This window comes from Adiantum capillus-veneris, chromosome 15, assembly GCF_014529385.1.
Source record: "Adiantum capillus-veneris isolate H3 chromosome 15, ASM1452938v2, whole genome shotgun sequence".
In the NCBI taxonomy this organism is placed as follows: Eukaryota; Viridiplantae; Streptophyta; class Polypodiopsida; order Polypodiales; family Pteridaceae; genus Adiantum; species Adiantum capillus-veneris.
In genome coordinates this window covers 115,928,228-115,954,208 of record NC_140945.1, presented here as the reverse complement: position 1 = coordinate 115,954,208, position 25,981 = coordinate 115,928,228, and the positions used below count along the sequence as shown (strand labels likewise).

At 43.0% G+C, this 25,981-nt stretch overlaps 1 protein-coding gene across 2 annotated transcripts; it reads right to left on the bottom strand.

The window, feature by feature from the left end:
• Positions 1 to 2,285: 2,285 nt before the first annotated feature.
• Positions 2,286 to 25,834, bottom strand: LOC147441332 (putative phosphoglucomutase, cytoplasmic 1). Of its 2 annotated transcripts, XM_086483000.1 has the most exons (20): positions 25,745 to 25,834; positions 25,523 to 25,599; positions 25,299 to 25,396; positions 24,047 to 24,125; positions 8,033 to 8,088; positions 7,841 to 7,954; positions 7,680 to 7,742; positions 5,617 to 5,736; positions 5,435 to 5,535; positions 5,298 to 5,357; positions 5,097 to 5,196; positions 4,864 to 5,021; positions 4,316 to 4,411; positions 4,165 to 4,228; positions 4,008 to 4,089; positions 3,756 to 3,928; positions 3,536 to 3,612; positions 3,310 to 3,442; positions 2,876 to 2,992; positions 2,286 to 2,793 (listed from the first exon to the last, which is right to left on the bottom strand). In XM_086483000.1, the coding sequence occupies exons 3-20, from the start codon at positions 25,374 to 25,376 to the stop codon at positions 2,722 to 2,724; spliced, it is 1,743 nt and encodes a 580-aa protein (XP_086339126.1). In that variant the 5' UTR covers positions 25,377 to 25,396; positions 25,523 to 25,599; positions 25,745 to 25,834; the 3' UTR covers positions 2,286 to 2,721. The 2 variants fall into 2 exon arrangements, with proteins under 2 accessions (XP_086339126.1, XP_086339127.1); XM_086483001.1 differs by lacking the exon at positions 25,745 to 25,834 and having other exon boundaries at positions 25,523 to 25,679.
• Positions 25,835 to 25,981: the final 147 nt, after the last annotated feature.

The window sequence follows — 25,981 nt, the reverse complement described above, 5'->3', positions numbered from 1 at the left end:
CAACGACAATGATGATCAACACCAACACACATCTATGAAAAGTGGACCAACCAACACCCAGTTAGTGGCCTATGCTCAACCGCAGTTGTCAAGGAACTTGTCGATTTGTTTGGCTCAAGATTGTGAAGTCAAAATCAAAAGCACGAGTGCGCTAAAGGACAACGGAAAAGGCAAGCTTAACAAGGACGACAGTACCAGTACTCAATTAGCTACCTCGGCATCCACAAGATCCGACAACGGCTATTATAAATGTGAAATGACACTTTATTTAGCTCCGAAGTTTGAAGCCAAAGACAAATGTAAGAACTCACAAAAAGACAACGGCAAAGGCAAGCTAGACAAAGATAACGGTGATAAAGATTTGACAAAGAGGTTGGCATGGCACATGTGGTGGCGACTACATTGGCCATAACGCCAAATTTCTAGTCAAGAAGCAGTTGCCGCCAATAGCTTCAGCTAGAGAGAGGCTTGAGTGGCGAAGAGGGGCAAACAGTGCTCCCTACAACTAATTTGGACCCATGTATTGGAGTTCAAATTATCAGTGTTTGAACCAGTGGTCATCCAAGTTCAAGGCACATGCATCTAAAAGGAACCAATCAAACGTATCTAAGACACTATGGATGTGCCAGCCAATCCATTGTTGTTGACTCCATTGTTGTTGACTGGGTTATGGATAGGATATGTTTCGAAGTTCATTATGTAGAAGTATTTGGAAATGATGTGTTCACAATTCAAGAGAATGGGGATTCTTAGATGTAGTGTGGTCTACAGTTCAATTTTCTATAAAGCAATTGATGATCACGATGGCCTTTTTCTAAGATAAAAAGTTGAGGTAACATGACCAAGGTGTATCCTGATCAACTACTAGGGTGTCCATGGTAGCTTGTTCATTGACTTGGTCTCACTATTTATGTCCACTATGAGCAACAGAAGGGGTGTTAAAAGTTGTGGCCTCTCAAATGAGCTGCCCAATGTGATCCCAATATTCAATTTGGCTTTTAAGTATTTATTTTACTTAGTTGTTAAAGTCTGGTAGGGTAATTTACTTGGGTGGGTATAAATGCAACCCATTTTCGGATCACTTTGGCCCAGCATGCACGACGCCCGATCAGGCTATTGACCATGGAGAAGATTGATGAGATCCACCAACGACCGATGCTCGATCTTTTGTGATCTGTGATTTAGCTATCCCACCTATCTGCTTAGACCTAGCTGTTTCAGATTCCATAGCATTTTATTCTGTCATTTTTTTTGTCATTTTTGTTACTCTGACTTTGTATCAGATCCACCACATTGTAACTGTCTGGTCTCATAGGTCATTCTGGCCTTTTGAATACGTTAATATAAAATTTCATTTCATTTCTCTCTCTCTCTCTCTCTCTCTCTCTCTCTCTTTTTCACATTCTCCCCTTCATCTCTACAATTCCGCATCATCAACTTTGACAATGCCCCCCTATAAACACTAACTATCCGGCAGACTCAAGGGCCAATTTGGCATCTCTCTCACTGGTAGTATCCCATAAGCTGTGCATAAAGGAGACTGGACTGGTAAGCGCCTCTATCTGCACAGACTTTGCTCTAATGATGTCGTGTAGCACAGAGGCCAAAAATGAAATAAAATGAGAGAGAGAGAGAGAGAGAGAGAGAGAGAGAGAGAGAGTAGCTGGCACTCAGTAAATGTTTTAAGTTATTGGAAGGCTGCAAATGCAATCAAAGTGTAACAATTTATGTGAACTTTTTTGAAAACACAAAACAAATAATGCACCTCTTTTTTAAAAAAGTTAAGAACATTCTGAGGTGACTTCTGAAGACATTCAAGGATCTTCAAAACCTGCAATTACATCCACGACTCCATTGCATGCCAATAAAGACACGGTACATTCCCTCTCTAGTTCTCAACTCCTACTTGATCTTCAGCACATGCTAACAGTAAATAAATCCTCTTGTGCAACAACTGCCCGAAGTCAATCTTAAATGTTTCAAGGGCCCTTTTTGCTCCATTTCCATCAAAATTGAGAGAAGGACACTTCGAGGCATTCTTGCAGCATCGTAATGCTTCCCTTGCGGATGTCATGCACTCAGTTGCAAGTACCAAACTCACATGTCTCTTATCAAAGACACACATTGATTATCTTCTGGATGTTTGTCCATATGTAATCAGTAGAACTAGGATTCGGCCAATGGTATAAACGATAAAAATGTAGACTTCTCCCTGTGGTAGAGCCCACACTTTTGTCAATCATTAACTAAGCACAAACAACCAGAGAAAAATAGAAGAGAGCAGATGCCACTAGAAAGCTAAACCAGACCAATAAAAGACACTGTCCTCTTCAAAGTTGATCCCTCCAAAAATCTACATGGGTAAAATTATCATCCAATCCCTGTGAATGATGAATTTGAAACTGGAGGCTGATATTTAAGAGCTTCGTTGCAGCCGTGGTTGTGGGAGGTCGCACTTTCCGAAGGTTATGAAGAGGAGATGTTCATGGAGACAATCTGGCTCATTTCATTATGTTTTATTGAAGGAAAATCCCGACGAATGACGAGAGAGCATCACATCCAGAAAAATAGATACCTCCCTTTTTTCAAGGTATAGCAGAGCTCAGTGCTTCGAGATTCATGAAAAGAGTCCTGGATTTCCTAGGCATGAGATTGCTTCTTTCCCCCACTCACCCCAGTGCAACCCAGCTCTTAGCTTCATGCATACGACTCCAGCAGGGCTCAAGTAATAACGGTTGGACTAGACCTTCCAGTGAATGCTTCCATTTTTGAAAGCTTGAGTGCAATCTCCACCTGAGTGATCACGCACAATCAAAGTTATTTTCAACAGAACAGATGCAAGACAAAGGGGGCCTCAAAATTGAGGCTGTCTTACCAGAGGAGCAAGCGCAACTTGAGACTCAATTCCAGTCTTTGAAGCGTCAGACTGATACTGCTCAATGTAAAGGCGAATGGTTGCTCCCTCTGATCCCGTGCCAGAAAGCCGGAATACCTTTTTATGATGCACAACACCAACGCAATTGCATACATAAGCTCTCAATAAAACATGTAATGCTTCACACTATTTGTCATCATGCAAAGCCCACTATGCCAAAGTTTTCTCCAGAGGAGTATGTTGTGGGCACTCGAGGAGAGAAACTTCTTGCACACTTCAGAGAATGAAATAATGGTGCTTTATGAAATAGTGCAACAGTGACCCTTTATTCCTGTACAAATCAATCATCTGATACTTGGCTTGCTAGAAATACCCTTTTGAGAAGTACACCGAAACATATACATGTTGTTTTCAAAGGGTGTTATGGTGCTTACCAGACGAGAGCCATCCTCAAACAAGAACCGTATACCCTGGTGCTTCGACACCGATCCATCAACCGGATCTTTGTACTCAAACTCGTCTCCCTTGGCCACACAAGCAACGTTTGGATTTATCTCCTTTATCATCCTGTTGCAACCAATGACACTAAGGTAACTTGTTCCCCAATCGAAGAAAGCAGAGATCAAGAGACTGAAGAAAACAGGATGTGAATTCACCCACTTGTTTACATCCGGAATGGATGACTGCAAACTCACTAAGTGAGCCATAAGGTCTTTAGCAGCACCAGCATCCACATTCTATGATACCAAACAATGACACTAAACATCAATCACAACTTCCACAGTTCATGATGTAAGCCTTGGCCAAGTGCTCCATTTGTGTCGTCATAAACACACATTGTTGGCAGCACATTTGACGTCACTTTCAGTTTTAAACTCACCTCATAGTCATATCTAGTATAGAAATGGCGTCCATAAGTTTCCCAATGCTGACGTACGATGTCTTCCACTGACACCAGCTTGCCACCAGCAGGAACTCTGTTCTTGTGGGCAAGAATTGAGAGCCATGCTAGTACTGCCCAGATTCCATCCTTCTCCCTTATATGATCGGATCCTGAAAGGGGAAACTACAAAGCTGACATGACTAAAACACAAACACTCCGGCAAAATATTCCAGTCCATCACATTCATACCTGTTCCAAAGCTCTCTTCTCCACAAACAGAGCACATTCCCGCATCCATAAGGTTCCCAAAAAACTTCCAACCTGTCGGAACCTATCCGCAACACACATGTTAAGATGCTATGTAGTGATGACTTCCAAATGTATGAGAGCCTTTTAGCACTTTTACCTCAAAAAACTTCAAATCTAGAGCTTTTGCAACCACATCCAACGCTGCTGAAGTAGGCATGCTCCTGATGGCCACACATGCATGGGAGCACAAACACTTGTTGCATCAAGTGCCAAAACACTTAATAGACCTACACAGAAAGTAGCCTCACCTTGCGACACCTTTCAGACCTGCCTTAAAATATGGTATTGCACCCACTGCATTTGCGGCAATAATGGCCACAGAATCGGATGGTGTCACAAAAAATCTGAAATTTAAAATGAAAGAAAAATTCATACTTAAAACTAATGCCACAAGATTATAGGCATGTCCGTTCTTCCATTTGTGAGGTCACGATACGAAATTTAAATAGGACCAGATTGTAGAAGTTCTATATGCCTGTTTACAATTGTACGATCCTCGTGCAAGCACCAAGATTGCAGAAACATCTCAACCTACTACCTACCCAAGTTACAATTTGCCAGATGGTTGTGACTCAATGAGCAAATAAGCACCCATCTTGGCTTGCATGTAAGAGGAAAAACCGAAGTCATACATAGATCTTAATGATCATAATGTTGGTAATCGTTCAGAGATGTAAAGAGAGCTTTTAATTTATCCAAATATAGAACCATCATGAGACCAAAGAATCCTTCGATGAACCAAACTTAAGATACCTTAAAACAGAGAAACATGATTTTGGTGGTCTGTTGGAATTACCTCCTTCCAAGGATCATATTCCTGTCAGCATCCCCATCTGCTGCTGCACCAAATTCAGGCGGTTCTGCTGCTGGTGCCGTCTTTCCCAAGCCCATGCGCTGGACTAATTCCTTTGCATAAGTCAGATTGGGATCCGGGTGACCTCCACCAAAGTCTTCCTGAACAACTCGAGCAGGTATAAGTATGTAGAACAAAATAACAAAGAGGAGTTTAAACAAGGAGAGATTAGCCACCTTGGGAACACAATTAAGCAAAAATCCTGGATTCGCAGACAGCTCCTCCACAAAAATCTTTTGTGCATAAATCCCAGCCACCCCATGCAGGGCATCATAACTAAATGAATATCAAAAAATGCGCCTTGAATGTGATTTCCTTTTTCAGAAAATAAATATTTGCTTGCAATTATCTCAAAACATGCACAGAAAACATCTTACCAGAATGTGAATTCTGGCCTTGAAAGCAAATTCTTGATGGCTCCGAAATCAAAAATTTGCCTACAAACCAGTAAAACTTTTTAATCTCTGAAGAATGCCCCATGTAGACATATTAAAGACTTGTGCAAGGAACCGACTTCATCAATTTCACATAGTCTTCAGTTGCATCAAAGACGACGACGTTAAATGGACCACTTGGACCAGTAAAAGCAGATGTTCCACACTTGCCGATGTCCACCTGTTCCATAAGCCGGCAATCCCCTTGAGTTTATAAATGTAGAATAAAGACCTGAATTTGAGACTGAAGAAGCTGATTTACATCTGGGATTCCCTCTGCTATGTAGTACTCCTTTATTGTCTTTGTTATTGAGTAGATTTTATCTGTGAGGGATTCCAGTGCAGGGCCCCCATTTTCAGTGTTATATTTGATACCGAAATCCTGCAGGAATTACATATGAATACATCAGAATTGACCAGCTCCCAATATGGCATTCTACATGAAAAATTAAAGAGTCCTTAGAATAGAAATTTGTTACAAGGAAAAGCATAGACAATAAAATCACATGACTTTCAGATTCGTATCATGCAGCAGTGTGGGCTTAATGAAGGATTGAATATAGCTATAACTGATGAAAAAACATATCTCAAAAATTAACTATAATTATGCCAAATCAAAAGGAAGTAAAAACAACATAAGAAGCTTGAGAGAGACAGAAAGTTGTCCCAAATCCTTCTAACAGATGGCTAGCATCAAGGGGCAGACTTTCGTAAAATTATGAAGCCTGAACTTCATGTTTTTTTTTATACAATCTGGAAGTGAATGAAAATGAGCATCAGGATGCATGGAAAGGACCAATAGCTATGCCATCTCTACACACGTTATACTACATAGACATATTTCTTAAGGGAGGAAAGTCAGAAAAAAGACAATGAGAGGATATGTAAAGAGATTATAAGCAGAGTTTCTCTCTCTTTTCAAAAAGTTTCTAGCAATCCAGCCGAGACTGCAACAAGAGGGAGGTTTAGGGATCTTAGCCAAACATACAGAGCAATACCACATCCTGAAGATTTTGTTGATTGTTAAAAGTGTTAAGTATAGGACCACATCCTCAAGATTTTGTTTAATGACGATAGATTACATTGTATATCAATGGCAGGCCTTGAATGGAGACCATCGGTTGTACTAACTAACAAACTTAGGCCCCATTCACGCATTGTATGGTTCTGTTGCATGTTGAGAGCTCTGCTTTTCTGCCTTCCACAATTCCTTGATTAAGGACACACTGCATTTGGAGAGAGGACTCCCGGTCATCAGGTGAGAAGAGAGGCTGGACAAGTGAAATTCCTGAGGATGTGAAATTTAACTTCGTTTAGTCTGATGAGATATTGGCAGATGGCATGGGCATCTCCTTGGAACAAGTTTTAGAAAACATGCAGAGAATAAGGATGCTATCATCAGTCAGTTTTCAGCCTTGATTAGTTGAGGTAGCTAATAGATGAGCCATTTTGGCAGTGTGTTGATTAACATGCACTATAGGATCCGATCTTAACGACTTGGGAATTGAGAAGCAAAGGTAGCCTATGTTTGCACGCTAAAATTGAAGACACATTGGTTAGACTTTGGCACCTGGAAAGGAATATATTGAGGCTTGTAGATGGCAAAGGATCAAGTTGAAGCTAGCAAGGACATTCTTTAGCTAGATATTCAGGGTTGTGACCTTGACACACCTCAGATTTGGGGACAATCTGCTCATTGCTAGCAGAGGTGACATGGGAGTTCTTGTTGTTTGGACAGTCTCTCAATCCTATGCAATATGTTGTATGATTGGGTTGGATCTTTGCGTTAAGAGGATGATTGATTGATGGTAGTATACCTCTAGCTGATTGGCTAATAAAAGAGGACTTGACGTGATCAGAATATTCACCTTGTTGGTTAGCACTATTAATTGATGCATTTGATATGCCACTATGCACTAGTAGTCATGCTCACAAGTCCAACAACTACAAGGGTATCCTGGGTCCTATTTGGTGTATAACAACTAAGGCTTCCAGAGGAAAGTGGTACCATTGAGTCACAGTCTCTTTGAGAACAGAGAAAAGAGCAATTCATTGAGACTTGGTTTACATATTCTTTGGTAAAGGGGACATGGTACTCCACAGTGGCTCCCATCAACAATTCCTACTCTCTTTCCAGTCATGCTCATATACCTTGCCCTCCCTGAAGAATAATCATGTTTGTTTACTTTAAAATGAAAAATGGGGGTAATTAGAGGAAAACCCATGACCTTAAGGTTACGTCATCAAAATAACCCTAAGATAGGAAAATTAGAGTATAATTGCCGCATAGATAAGAAAAATTTGCTAATCTTGGAGCTCCATCACCTCGTGAGGACCACCTGGGTTATGGCTTGCTGTGAGTATGAAAGCGCCAGTGGCCTTTTCACCCTGATAAGACACCCAAACACTCAGTTCCCAAATACATGAATTGAGCCAAGAAACCACATTGTGTATATCATTGCAGAAAACATAGGAAGTGGTCTTACGTGACGACCAACACGATCTCTGATTACTGCTGACACAGCTGGGGTTGATAGTAGTCCATTTTGTCCCACCCAAACTTCCTTCACTCCGTTTGCTGCCGCTATTTTGATAATGATCTGGAATAAAGCACAGATATTATAAATAGTTATATACCTTTTAACGTAAGTAACACATAAAACTGACAAGCTAGGCACCTGAATAGCATCCTTTGAGAAATATCTTCCATCGCCAGACACAACAATAATCGACCCTGCTAGCACAAATACTACTTAAGTTCAAAAGTGTGAAAAGACCCTTTGAATCTATTAACTATCTGGATTCTGCTTACTGCATATAAACAACACTCGTTGTGACACAAGTACAAGTGAGTTCGATTTTGCTTGACAAGCAACTTTGTACCTACTATCGCCTGCCGATGTATCTTGTCCTTGGCTAGCTCAACACAGGAAAGGAGATCCCGTAATTTGAAATCTGATGTCGGAAGTGTGTGAATTCACCATTTGTAAGTGTGACATGAGGGCAAAATTGTACGTCTCCCTCACACATTCTCTCCCCCCCTTTGTGTTATCGTCAAATCTTGTGTTCCTCTCATCTCTCCTTCATGTTATCAAGAAGGAAGGGTTAGGACACATGCAGCCCCGAGCAGTGCTAGCACCCACCTTGCTGCCCCAACACTAGTCAAAAACCTGGTATTTTGCATCCACAGCTTCAACTTATCCTCTTGTTGCCCCTCTTTTCCCCTTTCACAAAATAGTCCCTCGTAGGTGCTACTTCCACCCCACTGTTAGCTGTCTAAATAGCCCCTTGCCACACACTTTTAGGTGCTACTTTCCCCCACTATTGGCATTCTAAGGAACCCCTTGTCACACCTTATCCTCTTGTTGAACCCTCTCTGCCCTTTCACAGTGTGGGGGAGCAGGAGAGAGAGCCCACTTGCTATCCTATGCAATGAGAGTGAAGGAGAAGAGGAGAGTGGCGCAGAAGAAGCACACGCAGAGAAGAACGTGAGAGAGAGAGAGAACGCTCGTCAAAATCTGGGAGAAGTCACGATTTTTTTATTTGGGCTTGACCTTTGAGTATATGAGTAAGTGACTAGGGAGCCATTCACACTTGGGCCCCCTCACTTATAAGTCTTTTAACTTATAAGTTAATAAGTACAAGGCACTTAGGCCTTTATTCCCTAACAACCTCCCACCTAAAGGCAATGTACCTTGGGAGATCAAAGAATCAACTAACTATAATACATCAGCTGATCATGCACTTACTCCTCCAACACCCATCATCTGACGGCAATATGCAAACCGCTCTGCTGGAAGACTCTTGGTCAAAAGATCTGCAGGATTGTCATCTGTGTGCACCTTGACAAGTGTAATGCTCTTGTCATCAAGCACACTCCTGATAAAATGATACTTCACCTCTATGTGCTTTGTCTTGGCATGAAAAACAGGATTCCTTGCAAGCATAATAGCACTCTGACTATCACAGTGTAGCACAGGAACCGGTGACTTAATGCCAAGCTCTTCTACCAAACGCATGAGCCACAAAGCTTCTTTGCATGCCTCAGTGGCAGCCACATACTCAGCCTCAGTGGTAGACAAAGCAACACATTTTTGCAGTCTAGAAATCCAAGAAACTGCACCTCTTGTGAATGTAAACACATATCCAGAGGTAGACTTCCTGCAATCTGGATGTCCAGCAAAATCTGCATCTGTAAAGCCATGCACAGATGTCTCACTCTTCCCAAGACAAATGCACAAGTCTTTAGTGCCTTTCAAGTATCTCAAGATACACTTCACTACTTCCCAATGCTTTTTGCCGGGATTGCTCATGTACCTGCTTACCACTCCCACCGCAAATGCAATGTCCGGACGTGTAGCAACCATAGGATACATCAAACTGCCAACGGCTGATGCATAAGGAATCTTGGCCATTTCAGCCCGCATATCATCTGTGTTTGGGCAGTCATGTGCAGTCAGTTTTACATATGGAGGCAACGGAGTACCAAGTGTCTTTCCCCCATCCATATGAAAACGATGTAGCACCTTATTAACATAATCTCATTGAGATAGATACAGACGCCTGTTGGTTCTATCTCGAGAGATACACATGCCCAAAATATGATTAGCATCACCAAGATCCTTCATGTCAAAGCGATTCTTTAAGCTTTGCTGTAATGCATCCAACTCCATGACATTTTTACCCACAATAAGCATGTCATCAACATACAAAATCAGCAATAGAAGAGATCCATCACTTGCCGTTTTGATATACAAACAGTGATCAGAATTACTTCTTTTGTATCCTTGAGACCTCATGAATGTATCAAACTTGTGATACTATGCACGGGGAGATTGTTTCAAACCATACAAGCTCTTCAAGAGTCTACATACTTTCTTCTCTTGCCCCTTTGACACAAAACCTTCTGGCTGCATCATATAGATCATCTCAAGCAAATCGCCATGCAAAAACGCTGTTTTGACATCCATTTGCTTTAACTCCATATCTTCAGAAGCAACCAGGCCTAAAACAAGACGTAATGTGGCAAGCTTTACAACAGGAGAAAAAATCTCATCAAAATCCACACCATGCTTTTGCTTGTACCCTTTAGCAACCAAACGTGCCTTGTACTTAGAAGAAGCATCAGATGTGACCTTGGTCTTGTAAACCCATTTACATGGCAGAGCCTTATGCCCTTTAGGCAAATCAACCAAGTCCCATGTATGGTTTTTCTCCAAAGACTGCATTTCCGAAACCATTGCTTTGAACCATTTCTTACTGTCTTCCCGTTGCATAGCCTCTTTATAGCAAGACGGCTCACCACAATCAGTAAGCATGACATAGTCCAAAGACGGTTCATATCTATCGGGAAGCCTTGTCACCCGAGTAGACCTACGCACCCAATGATCCATAACAGGTGGATTTTCAGCCTGTAAACCATCAAAAACAGCAGGCTGTTCAGCCGGTTGCATCACAACAACGGGCGGTCTAGGAGCATCAACCTGTTCCCCTACCTGTGGTGCATCAATGGCAACTTGTTGGGGCTGATTTTCAGCAGCTAATGGCTGATTTTCAGCACCATTTTCAGCATGTAAAGGCTGCTGAACATTGGGCCTTCTTGGCTGTCCATATGTAACATCTTCACGAAAAACAACCCGGCGCACTTCCTCGACCTTTGTGGGCTGTTTGTGCATGCAATTCTCATTGAAGATGACATCATTGCTGCGTATGATTTTCCGTAATGCGGGATCCCATAATCTATACCCCATTTCACCATCCTCACCATATCCTAGGAAAATGCATTTATGAGACTTTGGTTCTAGTTTGGTGCGCAGTTCACTCCGGATGTGAACATAGGCCTGTCACAAAGTGATGACGTGGCGGACAGCAGAAACCCTAATTTCTGCCAGAAACCCTAAAATTCCTGCAAACCCTAATTTTTGCCAAAAACCCTAAATTCCGGAAATCGCGGAGGCAGATTATTAAAAAAAAAAAAATTTTTTTTTTTTTTTGGAAAAATGATGAGCGACGCGAATTTTGCTTTTGCTTTTTTTTATTAAAAAAAAAGAGAAAAGACTCTCTAAGAGAGAGAGAGAACTGATGCTTTTGATTTTAAAAGCTTTTGGGGCTCTGCTTTTGGGCATCCCTTGTAACCTTTAAATTAGTGGTGAGGGCCTCACTTCTCAGAGCATCTGGACGCAGAGTCTGAGAGTGAAACCCTAACCGCTCTCTTGTACTTTGATGATTGATTAATACAAAAAGAAATACCGAAAGGGGCGCCAGTCTTTGGGGCCAATATCTCTAGGCACGGAACTCCGCCGGACCAGTGCAAATCTATTGGGACCTGTGAATTGTTTTGAAGTGGTTATTTGGTGCTGTCGCGGTTGATTCTTGACTTGGAGTGTCCAAGTTTGTTACAGTGGTATCAGAGCACGGCCGATTTCTCTTCTACGGGAAATCCGATCCCCGAAATTTTTTTTTCCGCGGCACCTATGGCTTCAGGCAATGATCAGTCGACTCCCTCTGCATCTGGAGATGCGGGCTGGGATCACAACGAAGATTCAGACAGAGAGTATGGGCCGCCTCCACCTACTCAGGCGGAGCAAAGAGAGATGGAGCGTCGTCAATTGATTGGTGATGCAAAAAAGATGATGCTCAATTTTGCCAAGGACACGAAGATGGCAAAATATATGAACCAGACCTCTTTGAAAGAGGTACAGATGGAGTGGCAGAGAACCACAACACCACTCCCGAAACCCGCTCTCAAGAAACCTTCTGCCTCCGAGAAATATACGGAGAAGGCACTGGAGAACGTGGTTGATGCACGGATTGCTCAGTTTTTTGACACGCAAAAGAAAGCCAAAAAGCACGACAAAAAGCAGAAGAAAGGCACTGACTTCCCGGGATATTTGGGTCGTCGGTCGACATTTGACAAGGCAAAGAAATTGAAGAAGCGCGTCAAGTTTGAAGACCTACCCAGTTCTTCTTCTTCTTCTTCTGACAGTTCTTCTAGCTCCTCGGATTCGAGCGAAGAAGATAGAAAAGGTAAAAAGCGAAGCAAGAAGCAACGCTTTGGAAAGGGCAAAAGAAAGGCAAAGAAGGCTAAATCTCGCCCAGAGACTGACAGTTCTACTGAGGACTCGTCTACAGACAGCTCAGATTCCGATGACGGAAAGTTTTATGCGAACAAGAAGAATATTTACAAAGCCAGCCAGTATGACTTTCTCGAAGATAAAAGCAAGAAAGTCCGAGAGTTTAAGGAAGGTGGCCACTCGATCAAGTTTGATACTTTTCAGGATACTCATATGCTTCGAAGGCTTTGTCTTTTATACAGCAGTTTGACATCGCTTTCGCGGGAGGACGCTATCAGAGATTCAGAGAGCTACCTCTTACCTTAAGGGGAATGCTCGTACTTGGTGGTCCACGCTTCTTTTAACAAGAGTGCGCCAGTTAAATGGCTGAAATTTAAGAAGCTTTTTATTTCTTCTTGGTTGACGCAAGAATATGAACGAGATATACGAGCTGCTTGGAACCATCTCCGGATGACCAAGAGCGATACAGTGAATGCTTATTGTGAAAGATTCTGGAGCTCTTTTCTACCCGCCTCTTCATTCAAGAAGATCTCGTTCAGAGAACACATTGAGCGGTTTACCTTGGGTCTACCTACAGAGATCCGAGATCACTGCTTGGAACAGAAGTCAACTTCTATTCAGGAGTTGATGAGTCATGCGAAGCGGGGCTTTGCCATTCACTCTGGCAGTCTGACCTACCCCACAGATGAGGCCATGACACAACGAGCCGAACAGACTTCTGGAATGAAAGTAGAAAGAAAAAGAGCAACCCAGAGAAAAAGGATGCACGACCCAAGCTTACTCCTGAGGAGAGAGCTCGCTTCATCAGAGAGGGGAAGTGCTTTGGATGCGGGGAACATGGACATATTTCCGCAAAGTGCCCTGATAAGGCACAGAAAGAACAGAATGATAAAGACGACGACAGGTCTGAGAGTTCGAGAGCAGCTGAGAAATGTGGCAGAAAAGGCAGATAGAACAGTAGAACTAGTACCACATGGCGTGGGACCTGCACTGAATCTAATGAATGAAAGTACAAACTTTGCCGCTTTCAGGGCAAAGTGAAGGATCAGGAAGCTCTTTTGAAGGAGCCAAGGCCAACTTCTTTTCACTTGGAATTGGCGGCTCGATTTGGAACTACGCCCGACAGACTGACGCCACAGGCGGAGGTAGTTCGACTGGCACCCGGATGGGATGTTGCCATTACACCGAGCATTGGCAAACTTCGTTTGCAATGACAGGGGTGTTCAGGGCACGTGAGTGACGTTCTACTCGGGATCCCTTGGTACCACAAGAACTACGCCGTGGTTGACTACCGGGCCGAGAAAGCGACTTTGATAAATGAAGGGCTTAGAGATTGTACTTGATGAACTTCAGTTTTCTTACTCATTCTTTTGGGAGAACTGAACCATGGATAAAAGTTGAATATGTTTTGACCTGAAGAAAAGAACGCCAAGATTTTTTTCTCCACGCTCATGCCAATTGCTTTTGAGAGGGCCTGAAGATCATACCATTGATCTGATATCTGGAAGCACACCACCGAATCGGCCACCTTATTGTGTGAGCCGAGTACAGAATGAAAAGATTATGAACTCAGTGAAAGACCTCTTGGAAAAGGGTCTTGTCCAGCTTAGTACTTCACCGTATTGCTCTCCAGTGTTGTTGATTTTGAAGAAAGACAGATCTTGGAGAATGTGCATCGATTATAGCACTCTCAACGAAATCACCATCAAGAACAGATTTCCGATTCCTAGGATCGATGATATACTCGACAGGTTACAGGGATCCTCGTGCTTTAGCAGGATTGACTTGAAGAGTGGATATCATCAGATCAGGATAGCGCCAGGAGATGTCTACAAGACAGCTTTTCGGACGACTTTTGGGTTATTTGAGTTTTTGGTGATGCCTTTTGGCTTAACCAATGCTCCTGCGACATTTAACCGGATGATGGACAGGATTTTTTCGAGAGTACAGGCTATTTGTTGGCACTTTCTTTGACGACATCATTGTTTTCTCCAAGAATGAGGCAGAACACAGAGATCATCTGCTTCAAGTCTTTCAGGCATTACGAGATCACAAGTTAGTGATCAATGCAAAGAAAAGTGAATTTTTCCTACCAGAGATACACTTTTTGGGGCACATTGTGTCAGCAGCAGGAGTGCAAATGGATCCGGCCAAGATAGAGACTATCCGTGATTGGCCCGACTTGAAGAATGTCCATGAAGTTAGAAGCTTCTTGGGACTATGTTCGTACTACAGGCGGTTCATACGAAAGTTTGCAGAGGTTGCTTCCCCTTTGCATATCTTGACACAGAAAGGAGTACCTTTTTCGTGGGGACCCACAGAGGTGACTGCCTTTCAGACATTGAAAGAGAAATTGACTACGGGACCTATTTTGACTTTGCCGGACTTGCAGAAGTCATTCGAAGTATATTGTGATGCTTGTGGTCGTAGTCTGGGTGCGGTCTTGATGCAAGAAGGCCATGTCATAGCTTACGAGAGCCGTTTGTTCTCTAGGCCGGAGATGACAGCACAGATTTATGAGAAAGAGCTTTTGGCGGTTATCCATGCTCTTACTCAGTGGCGGCATTACCTACTCGGAGCGGATTTCATTGTCTTTACAGACCATCAGAGTTTGCGCTACTTCTTGTCACAGAAGCAGCTTTCGGAAAAGCAGATGCAGTGGGTGAACATCTTGTCACAGTTCCACTTCCAGATTGTCCATGTGCAGGGACAGAAGAATGTGGTGGCACATGCTTTGTCTCGGAAACCGTTGGTTCTGGCTATTTCCGCGATACATCATAGGAGCTTCGAGGATATGGTCGATCAATATGCCACAGATACAGATTTTGCAGATATTTTCACACGGATACGGGAGGGGGAGATAGTAGCTGGATACTCCCTTCGGGAAGGCTACTTGATGAAAAAGACTATGTTGTGCGTTACACAGCCGTTGAGGGAAAAGGTTATGACTGATTGCCACTGTCCACCTTTTACGGGTCACCGCGGCATTGCTACCACCACGAAAGGGGTAGAGAGATATTTCTTTTGGCGGAGACTCAAGAAGGATGTGGAAGAGTTTGTGCGCAGTTGCTTGGTATGCCAGAGGTCAAGTTTGACAGGCATAAGGCAAAGGGATTGTTACAGCCTTTACCCATACCCACCCGCCCCTCGGAAAATATTGAAATGGATTTCATTTTTTTTTTTTGATCTCCCGAGAATACAGAATGATCACGATGATTTTCCGATTACATGGCACGTCTGAGACGATTCTCTCCGACAGAGACCCCAGATTTATGAGTTGGTTTTGGAAGGCAATTTGGGAGAACATTGGCACGCGGTTGCAGTTCTCGTCATCGTTCCACTTGCAGACTGACGGGCAATCTGAGATTGCCAATTCAGTGATTTTCGATTTATTGAAGTCTTGTATCTCGCATCAGAAGACTCAATGGGAAAAGAACTTACCTTTGGTGGAATTTGCCTACAATAACACGATACACTCTTCGACGGGGAAGACGCCATGAGAGATTGTTGAAACTGCTGCGAAGGTTCCATCCTTCCTGAGCACGAAAGATTAGAAATTTGAAGCGGATGAATATTCGCGAGATTTGGATACGGCTTTTGCCAAGGTTCACGAGACTTTACAGAAGTCTCAAGAACGACAGAAAAAGGCAGCAGATCGCCATCGTCGCGACTGGAAACTGAAGGAGGATGATTGGGTGCTCTTACTTTTGAGAAGGCACGCCTAAGAAAAAAAAAAGGGAAAGGAGAGGCTTTTTCCAAAGCTTAGTATGTGATACTACGGACCTTTCCAGATTACTGACAAGATAAATGATGTCTCCTTCCGATTGGACCTGCCAGATACTTGGAGGATTCATAATGCATTGCATGTGAGTCTCTTGAACCCTGTTAAGGGTGATGTGCCTGATGATGGGGAGCCTGATGAGCAACCCAAAGTGGAAGAAAACGAGGAGATCCTTGTTCCTGAACAGATTTTGGCACATAATGATACGAAGAATAAGGGTAAAGTTCGAAGGCGGTTCTTGGTTAAGTTCAAGAACTTTCCTGCATTTGATGCGAAGTGGATGGAGGAGGAGGACCTAGCAGATACTCCTCGGATTGTGAAACTTTACCTCGATGTTTTGGTTTAGCATAGTCTACTCCAAACGGAACCCAGAATTCAGCTTGGCCGAAGATCTGGTGCAGTGGGATGCACAAGAGGGGAGTTACTCCACTCCTTTGTCAACAGATGCCTCGATTTTGATACTAAAGTCACTGATGTCTCTTTGAGCTTCAGGGATACTGAGAGCTGACAGTATTCTGCTGGATGACTTTATGAAATGGAATTCCTGATTATGATACTGATTTGTTCTTGACTTCTTGTGAGTGCAGGAACTGATAGCCGAAATGACTGCAGCATTTTGGTCTGATTGATCTCGAATAGACATGGTTGCAATAGGGGTTAGTCAATCGGACATCGATGAGGTCCCGATTGGACCTAGATGTGATTGCTAGCTACATTGCCGATAAATCATGGTCTAAGATCCGAATGAATGTTGAATGTCATGTGATGTCCTGTGATGTCTGGTGATGTCCTGTGATGTCATGTGATGTGACTGTTGATTTTGTACATGTGCTAGATGTGTGTTCCTAGTACGTAGGTACTAACAGTCAGTGTCTGCTAAGACGGTTTATGGCTTTTGTCGGTTTTGCAGGCGTAATCGCGGTCGATTACAATGCTTTCAAGAGGGGGGTATGTCACAAAGTGATGACGTGGCGGACAGCAGAAACCCTAATTTCTGCCAGAAACCCTAAAATTCCTGCAAACCCTAATTTTTGCCAAAAACCCTAAATTCCGGAAATCGCGGAGGCGGATTATTAAAAAAAAATTATTTTTTTATTTTTTTTTTTGGAAAAATGATGAGCGACGCGAATTTTGCTTTTGCTTTTTTTTATTAAAAAAAAAGAGAAAAGACTCTCTAAGAGAGAGAGAGAACTGATGCTTTTGATTTTAAAAGCTTTTGGGGCTCTGCTTTTGGGCATCCCTTGTAACCTTTAAATTAGTGGTGAGGGCCTCACTTCTCAGAGCATCTGGACGCAGAGTCTGAGAGTGAAACCCTAACCGCTCTCTTGTACTTTGATGATTGATTAATACAAAAAGAAATACCGAAAGGGGCGCCAGTCTTTGGGGCCAATATCTCTAGGCACGGAACTCCGCCGGGCCAGTGCAAATCTATTGTGACCTGTGAATTGTTTTGAAGTGGTTATTTGGTGCTGTCGCGGTTGATTCTTGACTTGGAGTGTCCAAGTTTGTTACAAGGCCTCACAACCAAACACTCTTAAATGTGCATATGAGGGTGGCTTGCCAGACCACACCTCCTCAGGCACCTTTCCACCCAAAGCCTTGCTAGGTGAGCGATTAATCAAGTGAATAGCTGTTTGCACAGCTTCTGCCCAAAAACCATGAGGTAATGCAGCATGTGACAGCATACTCCGAACTTTCTCTTGGATAGTCCGGTTCAACCTCTCTGCAACTCCATTCTGAGAGGGATTAAAAGGAGCCGTGAGCTCTCTTTTAATACCTTTAGTAGCACAAAAGTCAATAAATGCTTTTGATACATACTCCCCCCCATTGTCTGAGCGCAAAGACCTAAGCTTCTTGTTTGTTTGATTCTCAACAAACGCAAGAAACTTCTTGAAAGTATCCAAAACATCGCTTTTAGCACGTATTGGATACACCCACACCTTACGTGTAGCATCATCGATAAACGAGACAAAATATTTCTTTCCCCCTAAGGACAATTGTGGCATTTCACATACATCAGAATGCACTAAGTCTAACCTGTCAGACTTCAAAGAAAGAGACCTTTTGTGCGGTGTTTGACTGTGCTTACCATAAATACAGTGCTCGCAATGAGAAAAATCAGCATACCTCAAACACGGCAAATAACCACAACGAGACAGAGTTTCCATTCCTCTTTTACTCATGTGTCCCAACCGGCCATGCCACAAAGAAACACTTGGCTGCTCGGTTACGGCGACAACATGGTCACGCACACTAGATACATGCAAAGGATACAAAGTGTCCGATTTACAACCCTTGGCTACAATCCGGGCCCCTTTACAAATTTTCCACTTGCTATCACCAAAAGTGGTGTGATAGCCTGCATCATCTAGCTGCCCTGTACTAATCAAACTCTTCTTGAGTTGTGGCACATGGCGCACTTTGTGCAAAACAAAAGTCATACCATCAGCAAAGGAAAATTGGACACTGCCAATACCTGCAATGTCACATGCATAGTTGTCTCCCAAATAAACAGTGCCCTGCACCTCACCTGAGTACTGTGTAAACCAATCCCTATGAGGTGTTACATGAAAGGAGGCACCTGAATCAAGAATCCAAGTATGCATGTCCACATCAGAACCCATAGCAAGGGTATGTGCATCCACAGAAGAGGCATTGAGTACATCAGTGCTGCTGTCACTGTCACAACTACTAGCAACATTGATTTCCTCAATCAACACAGTGCTCTTCTTGGCATTTCCCTTGTCCTTTGCATCAGTTTCAGCACCCTTGTTCTTCTCTTTCTTCCACTCATAGCATTCCCGTTTATAATGCCCTTTCTTTCCACAATGATGACACACAACATCTTTCCTACGAGATTTGCTGCGTGCCCTGTCCTTACTGTCAGATTTCTCCCTCTGTTGAGACCTGCCTCTCAAGTGCAATGCATTAGAAGACCCACCTGTGGTGTTCTTCCTGTTCATCTCTTCCATCAAGAGAGAACTCTCTACATCTGCATACTTAAGTGATGCACTTGAGTTACTAAGAGCTGTCCGGAATACATCCCAACTCTCGGGCAATGTGCATAGCAGAAAAGTAGCTTTGAACTCCTCATCAATCGTGAATTTTAGCTCTGTCAGTTGGCTGAAAATAGAATTGAATTCATTGAGGTGCACTGACATGTGCGTACCCTCCTTCATGCGGAGATCCATAAGCTTCTTAAGCCAATACACTTTACTGGCAGCACTCTGCTGTGCATACAACTCGTCTAAACGCTTCCACATGCCCCATGCTGTCTGCTCATTCTCTACATTGAAGAGTAAATTGTCAGACACCGAAAGCATGATCGTGGAGCGAGCCAACTCGTCCACTTCTTCCCATTCTTCAACCTCCATATCAACCGGTTTCACGCCCTGTAACTTAATAGGTTTCGCCTGTTTCTTCTGCAACATCACATTATAACATTGCTTCTTCCATATAGCAAAGTTATGGGCCCCTTCAAGCTTGCGAATGTGCAACAAATTGCCACTTTCACTGCTAGAAGCCATTCTGAGTGATTGCAAACACTGAAACCCTGTTTTGCCGACCTAAACACGCCCAAATGTGCGCAATCGGGCAAAAAACAGCTTGCTGTTACAGAAAAACAGCGAGCAAATTTCACGCGAAATCACCCCAAAACAGCGTACATTCACTGCCAAACCCTTACCAAAGGTTTCCACAAGGTGTATACATCATTTGCTTGCTGAAATTCCCTGTTTTAGGGCAAAAATCAGACCTGTAAACACCTGTTTTGCTGAATTTTCAGAACCTCGTTGGTGGAAACACCTGTAAGATTGACCTGTGAGACTTGCCCTAATGAAATTGCATCAAATTGACCCCGAAATTGGTCAATTTCAGCAGAAATAGGCTGCTGTTCGCCAGTTTTTGAAACCCTAATTTTGGGGAAACTGTCACCGGAGGTCGATTCTACACGGTGAGAGGATCCCTTCGCGACAGAGTTGATCGAAAACGGTTGAATATCCTTCCCGTAGCGAGCAAGAACAGAATTCTGATCTGTGTTTCGAAAATGGCTCTCTTGGAAACCCTAAAGCTCTGATACCATGTGTGGGGGAGCAGGAGAGAGAGCCCACTTGCTATCCTATGCAATGAGAGTGAAGGAGAAGAGGAGAGTGGCGCAGAAGAAGCACACGCAGAGAAGAACGTGAGAGAGAGAGAGAACGCTCGTCAAAATCTGGGAGAAGTCACGATTTTTTTATTTGGGCTTGACCTTTGAGTATATGAGTAAGTGACTACGGGGCCATTCACACTTGGGCCCCCTCACTTATAAGTCTTTTAACTTATAAGTTAATAAGTACAAGACACTTAGGCTTTTATTCCCTAACACACAGGAAAGTCCCTCTTTAGTGCTAATTTTCCCCAATCCTTGGTTACCTAAATAGCCCCTTCCCACACTCTTCTCGTCTTCCACACCCTTTCTCCAACAGGCGATACCATATCACCCAGTAAAGTCTTTACCACGACCCCCATACTTGCAACTTCATATGTGTGTTTATGGACAGCAGCCAGCTCTGCCCTTGGTGCCTCCTCTACAACTCCTGTTCATAGTGGCTCCATCTTGTACTTGGTCTTGTGGACCCACTTGACAGTGTCACACCAATGACTTCTACTTCTAATCTCAAACCAACAGCCAAATACCATCATTTTAAAGGAACCAATCTCAGCCATACCTTCCTTCAGTCTAGCTTCAACTATTCCGAGAGATCCCGCAGATCAACAGGGTTGAATCTGGTGCAAACGGGACTGCACAAGAGGGGGGTCACTCCGCTCCTTTGTCACAGATTACCCAGATGGAATAAAGTCACTGACTTTTCTGTGGATTTTAGGGATACTGATGTGCTAACAATATTCTGCTATATGACTTTTTGAATGAAGTAATTTGAAATGGAAACTCCCGAAAATGAATTTGATTTATGTGTGCTCTCTCATGTGACTGCGTTTGAGTGCAGGTTTGAAAGACGAAATGATTGTAGCATTTCGGTCTTGAGATTCTGTCACTCGATGGGCACCACGTGCCAACAGAAAAGCATTTCGGTCTTGAGATTCTGTCACATGACGAGCAGCAATTGCCAACAGAAAAGAACAGACGAAACAAACGTTTAGCACTTCAATAACAACTGAATTGAAAAAGAGAGAGCACACGTGACAGAGTGGTGGAAATTGGAATTCCACCCCAGAGAGTACTCGCCCCAAACCTGGTATTTCTTTATATTACTTGAACTCGATACAATGCCGGTACTCGGACTCTGCACCTTCACCCGGAAGAGTGCCAGAGACTAAGCCCTCTACACATATTTAAAGGCCCTTAGCCTTCAAAAGCAGTTACATGAAAAGCTTGAAACTCAAAAGCAACTGGCTCAAAAGCTAGCGCCCAAAAGCAAGCAACGCGTTTTGCGGAAATCCGTATAACTGCCACTTGGTACTGTCAACACGAATTGCGGGACTGTCCATACAGTCTGCCACATCAGCATGTCAATGTGTTTTGCAAGGGTTTCGTATAGCAACCATGTCATCATCTGCTACGCTTTGTGTGCGTTGGCCTTGCTTTACTTTTAGTGCCTTTAGGTCCCTTGGGCCCAATCGAACGGAGTCCCATAAGTTGGTGGAACTTCTACTTTTTCTTTTTAGGGTTTAGGCCCCTCGCCCGAGATCTGCAACTTGGCTCCGTTCTTCAGTTGCTTGACATGTCAGCAATTTGTGACATCCCCCCTTCTTGAAAGAAAGTAATCTGTTAGGTGCAGCGGAAGAGAAAAAGGATTTGCTTGGATCTAGTACTCCGCACACAAACACAAGGGACGCTTTACTTCACTTGAAAGAACTGAATTGAACTGAAAGAAAGTGAGAGACAAGAGAGAGAAAAGAGACGACACAGGGATGTCGGGTCCCAACCCTCGAGGGTCCCCTTGCTCTGTTGCCAAAGCAAGTACTTTCTTTATTCTTGCACAAATGCTACTACAATGACTGGATGCTGAGATGTTGATGCTGTGGTACTTGATGACGACTATGTCGACGACGACGATGACGACGATGGAGACTGCGACGATGACGACGATAGAGACGTTGTCAAGTCCGAGATCTGCTACGTCGACATCGTCATTGCAGTGTAAGGTGCAACAGAAGTGAATGTTGAACTCTGCTCAAGATGAGTGCTCCGAACTGTGCTCAAGGGTTCCTTATACTTACGGAAGGGAGAGCCTTCCGTTCCTTTAGTGAGAGAGTGCAAATGATCACAAACAAAGTGAATGACACTGAGAATGAAGGTGCTGGGACTAAGAGATAGAGAGAAGAATACGACACACAAACGGTTCTCAAACCCTCCTCCAAGGGCCCCCCTCTCTATGGCGAGAGAGGTCTATGCTATTGATTGCATAAATCTGGTACAATGGTCTAGATGCAATGGACCTTCCGACGATGTCGACAGCAATGATGACGACGACAAGACGGGCTGAAATCTAATATACCTAGGGGCTGAAATCTGCAAATCTGCTAACTGCTGAATTCTGACACTATGTCGGTGAGGACGGTGATGACGACGACGATGTGCTGAAAACACAGATGCTGAAATCTGTAGACAACGGGCTGAATCTGAAAATGTTGGTTGATCTAACGGTGCGGCGAGGATCTGTTGCAGGTAGGTGAGATCTGCGAGTCTAGGGGCGAGATCTGTTGTGTGTAAGTGCTGATGACTGAAAACGCTGATGCTAGGAGCTGATCTGTCTCGCCGGGAATCTACAAAACGCTGATGCAAGATGCAAAAACGCTAGGCCTGATCTGGAATCTGCAAAACGCCAAGGCTGATCTCGTACTGCTGAAAACACTAGGCTGAAACTAAAGCCAAACGCTGGTCTTGATCTGCTGTTGGTTGGAAACGATAGGTCACCTGCCGGTCTTGCTGAGAAGGTGCACTGTAAATAGGTGGACTTCTGCTAGAAAGTGCTAGCGCTAGGTTTTTCTTATAGAACTTAGCAAATTTGCCCTACCCAGTTTCCCAACAAAGTCACTTATTAATAATAAGTGAAAAATAGATAAAATAGGGGAAATGGGTTTTGTGCACTGAAAAATGCTCATGATGGGTACTGACTGTCATGCTGATGCTCATGTTGTGTGCAACCAAAAGATATGCAACTAGACATGCATATGCCTACATGCTTAAGTGACTATTTTATGTGCCTGGACATGCATATGCCTACATGCTTAAGTGACTATTTTTTGTGCAAGTGAGGGTATGCAGCTAGCTCACAAAATTGCCAGGCTAGATCACTAAGCTTTCTTAACTAAGACTGATGTTGAGTTGTAGCAAACTCAGTAGCTTGTCCACGTGGCTCAAGTGCAATGCACACGTGACAGGTATGATATGGAAGCCTTATTGGCTACTATAGCCCAACTACAGCCAATGTAGCCCAAAAAAATGATCTTTCATTCAAAATTCAATCTTCTTATCGACTCTATCAAAAAGCTTCAAAAATCTCTGCAAAAGCTCTCTAGGCAGCCATTTCACAGATAGGCAGGATGATATGGAGAAGACTCGAATAAGTGAAAAACTAGTAGATCCCAAAGATCTTTAAAGAGCAATTCAACAATTTGCATAGGAGAGGAATAGAATCACTAAAAAAAGGTAGATAAAATGGCGTGAGCAATAAATGTGCAAAGTTATCAGAAGGTTTTGTAGTCTTGAAAGAAGCAAGTTTCTAATGTGACTACCATGTATGTATGTCTTTCTCGCATTCAACTTGTTCTTTATGTATGTATGTCAGATTTAGTATGTCGATAACTTGAAGATGAAGATTCAAAAAACACCAAACCTTGTACTTTCTCAGATAAGGCATTGAAAGTTGCTTGCACGAAATTTTCCACATAATGTGGTTGCTTGAAGACAGTGACCTGTATACACAAATCTAGATCACTAAGCCGCCCTTCTTGTGCTGCTCTCCTCAGATACTTCAAAATTCTTCTTTCAACTTGTGTACTGGAGCATGAAAACAAGGTTGACAGCCCCTACTCTGTATCTTGTGCCCTTTAACAAGTGAGTTTGTACAGAAAAAGAGCAGCAACACAAAAAAGTTGGTTCTCATATAAAAGCGTCGGCCGTCAAAGTGGACAAAGGACACAATGAATCAGCACAACACCTACTCAAAAGTTTATCCAGGAATTTTCAGCAGAAAAGCTTGTTGTATGGCTCTTCGTGCTCGAGATGCAAGATGCACATTAAACACTTTTTAAAATCAGCTTTTCAAATCGACCTTGGAAATTTAAGGCCTTTACAGAAATGCTTTGTTTTCCCTTAATACATGTTCTGGCCTAAACGTGATGATGCACTTTGTGAGTTAAGCAAGGACTTCCCTCGTTAGTTCTGCACCCAATAGACCATGTGTCTTGACCTGTAGTGCAGATCTGCAAGTGATCGGCAGTGAATCTCAGGAATTAGCTTATAAATTGCAACCTGAAAATATGTCTGCTTTACCTCAACAGTTCATTACCCCCTTATCATGGCCAAATTTAACTTGCAGACTACACGCAGCCAATACTACTGGGCAAACCTGATGATGGGCATTCTTCTGACAGAAAACATTTTTCTCCAGCAAAAGTGGATCGACGGATCTCTAAATCCTCGTGCCTTTACATATGTGTAGCAAAACTTTCAATGTAGTTTCTTTCTATTCTCTGTTTGACTCGTCCATCTAGATTCTATGGACAAGCAACCTACACTCTAGGACATCCATCATAAGGTCTAAACTGAGCCGTCAAATCAAAGCTTGACAGTCAAACAAGGTCCAAAAACGATCTTTGATTCATACAAGAGTCACTAAGATTATGCAAACATGACAAATTCTTTGAACAAAGCACAATGATTGGTTGGACTTTACAACCTGATATATGCATCACACCATTAAGACACATGCATTATGCTCAATAGTCCAAGCACATACTTGTCCAGAAAAAGTTACTTCCATATGATGCGCAACAGCAATGGGCACCCCAAAACAACGTGCAAACTTTGAATGTATTGTCTGGCCAAACAAACTCATTATGAAAGCCTCAAATGAGCATGCAGACCTTTTTCCGCAGCCCCGAAGTGCCAGGTTTTTGACCATCATAAGGAGTTGTTTCCCTCACAGCCCCCACAAATCCCATTACGGTAGGTCACGATACTCCTACAAAATCCAGAAATCTATTTTAAGTTAATATAATAGCATGCCATAAAGCAGAAAATTGCATGCACAACTTCTGACATCTTGATCTGAATGCAAAATGCTTCAAGCCGGGAGTAGAAAACCCACAATAGGTCTGTTACAACCAAGTAGAATCACATCAAATCACAATAGCTGCAGATCAACGTGCCTTTCTTAATATGAATCTGCAAAATGAAAACACATAACCAACTTTCTGAGGATACATTGATTTTGAATTGAAACTAGATGCAGCACCTAGGTCACGATATCTGAATCTGACATGGATGAGCTATTTAACAAGACAAGGGACAGACAGAAAGAAAGACTTACCGATTCAAATGTGTGGCCGAGCTAAGCGGAGGTGATGAGAGGTGGCGCCGATGTAGAGAGGGACGGTGAAGAAAGAGTGATAAAAGCTCATTTTTAAGTAGGAAAAAGTTTTAAAAAACCACTTTTTGCGTGTAAGCAAGGCAAGAGCCTGTCCCATTTCGCTCCAATTGATGGTGGAATCTCTTGGAATATACTCTTCTTTTCTTGAAATCACAAAAAAGACAAGTCGAGGACTCA

Excerpts from the sequence above, each read along its gene's own strand:
- LOC147441332 (XM_086483000.1), bottom strand. The coding sequence starts at position 25,376 with ATGGGATTTGTGGGGGCTGTGAGGGAAACAACTCCTTATGATGGTCAA. Across the intron at positions 5,358-5,434 it reads GACTATGTGAAATTGATGAA|GCAAATTTTTGATTTCGGAG; the intron begins GTCGGTTCCTTG and ends ACTGGTTTGTAG. Across the intron at positions 3,929-4,007 it reads AGAAGAGAGCTTTGGAACAG|GATCCGATCATATAAGGGAG; the intron begins GTATGAATGTGA and ends TTCCCCTTTCAG.